The 3489-nt window shown below is 36.9% G+C and overlaps 1 protein-coding gene across 10 annotated transcripts in view; it reads right to left on the bottom strand.

Annotated features, from left to right (window-relative positions):
* Nucleotides 1-3489, bottom strand: part of Herc1 (HECT and RLD domain containing E3 ubiquitin protein ligase family member 1) — a 199422-nt gene that overhangs the window by 77864 nt on the left and 118069 nt on the right. For 9 of the 10 annotated variants that reach the window (XM_029556090.1, XM_029556083.1, XM_029556082.1 and 6 more), the window contains one exon: nt 2103-2279. In XM_029556090.1, coding sequence (XP_029411950.1) covers nt 2103-2279 — 177 coding nt within the window. The remainder of the gene's footprint in view (nt 1-2102; nt 2280-3489) is intronic. The other variant, XM_029556084.1, reaches the window with a different exon arrangement.

Genomic DNA, 3489 nt, shown 5'->3' with positions numbered 1-3489 from the left:
AATTAAGATTCTAACTCCACTCTTAACATCCTAACTTCCCTGCTAGTGATACCCACTTCCTTTTGACATACTACATTCATTCAGGTTTTCTGGTTTAGGTACAATTTACAAGAAAATACTGTCCCTCACCTTTCTCCTCACATACAAGGTATCTCAATAAGGTAGCTTATTAATTGAAAGCTGGCCTTAGAAAGAGATTGGCATTTTCTGCGCTGTTCACTAGATATATAATCAGGATGAAGGTAGATTTTAGAAATTTACTCTGGGGGGAAAAAAAAAATTACTCTGGAAAAACTAGTTAAGATTTTGTCCTAATTCCTAACCTTTCTGTTTATATTGTATAAAAATGATTTTAGATGAAAATTCTTCTGGTTCTATTGCATACAACCCTTCTGGACAAAAGGTCTACATGAACATTTAACAAACAAACAAACAACAAAAAAAAAAAACCACAAAGAAAAACAAGCTTGAAAAAAAATTCAAGTTAATAACTACTAAAATGGGCACACAAAGTTTACTATAACATAAAGAAAAGAAAAAAACTATGGCCTAGGGAGGTATGAAATAGAGAGGGGCATTATACATTAAAACTGTTCCTAATTGTTCTCTTTCTAATGAAAAATTGGCATTGCCTTGAAAGTTTCTGTGATCACTTTAAACTCAAACTGACTGCTGAGACTCCCTCAAACCTAAGAGACTTTTATAAAGACAGTAGGAGCTGGCTCCAACTTCTGTCTTTTCCACAAAACACTTACAGATTGCATCCACATTCTAGAAACAGACAAAATGGAATCAAAGACAATTCTTTAAAACTGGCTGCTTGAGATAGTTCCTCTGAAACCATGGTCTCAGGTAAATTATTCAGAATTAAATAGGAACAGAGAAGACAGTAGGAGGAGGCTCCATAGTAGCAGGCCACACTCGAACAATATTAACCTTACTATCTGATAGCTAAATGTCCTGATTAGAGATGTCCTAACAATTATAGACTTGTGGTTTGTAGTATATTACACATGCCTTATAGGGATGCATTTCTTGTGTGTGCATTCTATAAATGGTAGTAGCTCAACTCTAGACTGAACAGAATTGAGTTATGCTAAACTAATACCCAAGTCAAACTTTAAAAGTTAATGCAAGCCAACCGTGGTAGCACATACCTGCCATCCCAGCATTTGAAAGGCTGAGACAGGAAAATTCTAAGTTCAAGGCCAACCTGGGCTACAGAGCAAGACACTGTTCTCAAGAAACAAACAGCAATAACAAAAAATTTAATACAAAAACAATAAAGTCACAAGAAATTTAACTGGCTAAGTCTTAGACATATAAAAGGTGTAACTAAAGTCATACTACAGTTTGGCCTCATCCTGCTGCATAGAGTCCTATTAATAGTTTCATTATAATAACAGGGTGGCCAAGAATCAAGAGGGTAGACTGTATACAAAAAAAAGAGGTAACACAGCAGAGATTGCTGTCTTTAGAAAGGCCTGCTTGTAAGCTGGTTTTTGGCTAGCATTGGGAAACAACCTGTAAACTATTTTCCACATTTATAAAAATCCTTTCCTAACTGATAAGGCTGGCTCATTGTGCTTATTATTTGTACAAGTAATAAGACTTATGCAGAACACTTGCTTTCCTTCTGGGAACCTAAATTGTTAACACATGCCAGGTGTAAATCTATTTTACCAGCATCTAATAAAAAGCCTTGGTGCTGAATCGCTAATGGCTTTCCTGGGAAAAACATGACATATATGCCGATGTGTTTAAACTGAAGGGGAAAATATGTGTTCTGTGGCACTCCTTGCGGGAGAGATAATGATTTTTAAATCATTTATTTAAAATTTTTAAGATAATTTTAGATTCAGAAAAAGAAAAAGTGTTACAAAACAGCCCAGAGTTCATGCATCTCTTTCACTGAGTCTCCACTTAAGATAATGTCTAACTTAATGATAGGAAATCATTTACATATAAAAACTTAAGTCTTTTCAAAAGATTTTTTTAAGAATCCAGGGAAAAGGGACTAAAATGCTAAACAAAATTTAAAAACTCAAAACCAAATATGAAAATCAAAAAAACTTCAAAACAACACTTTGTAGTCTACTTACTTTCCACTGATAACACCCAGAAGTCACTCCAGTTGATGCCAATCCATATCCTTTTCCTCCACTGCCATGAGTTAAAACCTGTCCGCTTTCTACAATGCAACACTGAGCTTTCTCTGGATCAAAAGATACTTCTTGTATGGGAAGATTTTCATCTTCTTCTTCTAACTCTCCTTGCTTCTACCAGAAAGGAAGCTGGATTAGTATTTGAGAGCAAATCAGATCTCTAAAACATTCCTTGGTTTTACTCCACAAATATAATCTATCTACCATTTTTTAGTTACTATTCAAGGCAGGGGGAACACAATTGCCCATAAAGAGCTTATCATCCAATTAAGAGACATGGAGACTAATAACGTCAATTACACAGTGAAGCTGGAATCAAGGATGACTCCAAGGGTTATTTGCTTGAGCAACTTGACCAGAAGACCAGGGAAGGAACAGTGTATAGTAGAGATGTTATCATTGAAGTGGTGAGACAATAGAAGATAGAATTTAAAATTTAGGAGTTAATAGCATATAAATTCAAATAAGGTTTCTTTGAGTATGGAAAAAGGCAAGCTCTCTTGCTTCCTGAAGTGCCTGCTTGAAGATGTATAGCCTAGCTTCTGCTCTTCCTCCAGCTGCCTCTGCCGTCATGCCTCCTGGCCATGACGGACTCTTTTCCCTTTGGAACACCTTGAAATTGTATATATCCTGTGTGCAGCAGAAAGAATCGAGAAGGACCAAGTGCAGGGAAGGACTGAAAATATACTCAAGAAAAGCTTGAGAAACCCTAAATTTTCACCTCAGCCTCCACATAAGAGCAAGACTGCAGAAGTTGAGACCATGATACTAAGTGGAGGTCAGCTGAAGCAGAGAAAAATAACATTCCCTCCAAGGAGGACAGGATGGATGAGAGAAACATTCTGAACACAAGTGAAACATTCTGAACACATAATGGAGACTATGCCAGATATATCTATGTGCTTCAATGAAACAGGAAGTAAAGGGTGGGGGGTGAATTAGAACAGTGTTTAATGACATATATGTATGAACTGCCACAAGAGAGGCTAGGGAGGTAGGTCAGTTAGTGAAGTGCTTGCCTCACAAGCGTGAGAACCGAAGTTTGATCCCTATACCCATTTAAAAAGCTAGGTATAGTGGTGTGACCTTGTAATCACAGCACTGAGGAGGCAGGATCCCTGAAGCTCACTTGCAGGCTAGTCTAGCCTAACTGGTAAGCTCCAAGCCAATGAATGACCCTGTCTCAAAAGTGACTGACATTCCTGAGGATTATAGGATTAAAATTTTTCCTGTAGCTTCCATATGCATGTGCACACATATACATGCATATCTGTATGCACACATGTGAAAAAAAGCCTAATAAAACCCATTACTTATATACATA

The sequence above is a fragment of the Nannospalax galili genome, unplaced genomic scaffold (genome assembly GCF_000622305.1).
Source record: "Nannospalax galili isolate Female #2095 unplaced genomic scaffold, S.galili_v1.0 scaffold407, whole genome shotgun sequence".
In the NCBI taxonomy this organism is placed as follows: domain Eukaryota; kingdom Metazoa; phylum Chordata; class Mammalia; order Rodentia; family Spalacidae; genus Nannospalax; species Nannospalax galili.
This window is presented reverse-complemented; position numbering and strand designations above follow the sequence as displayed.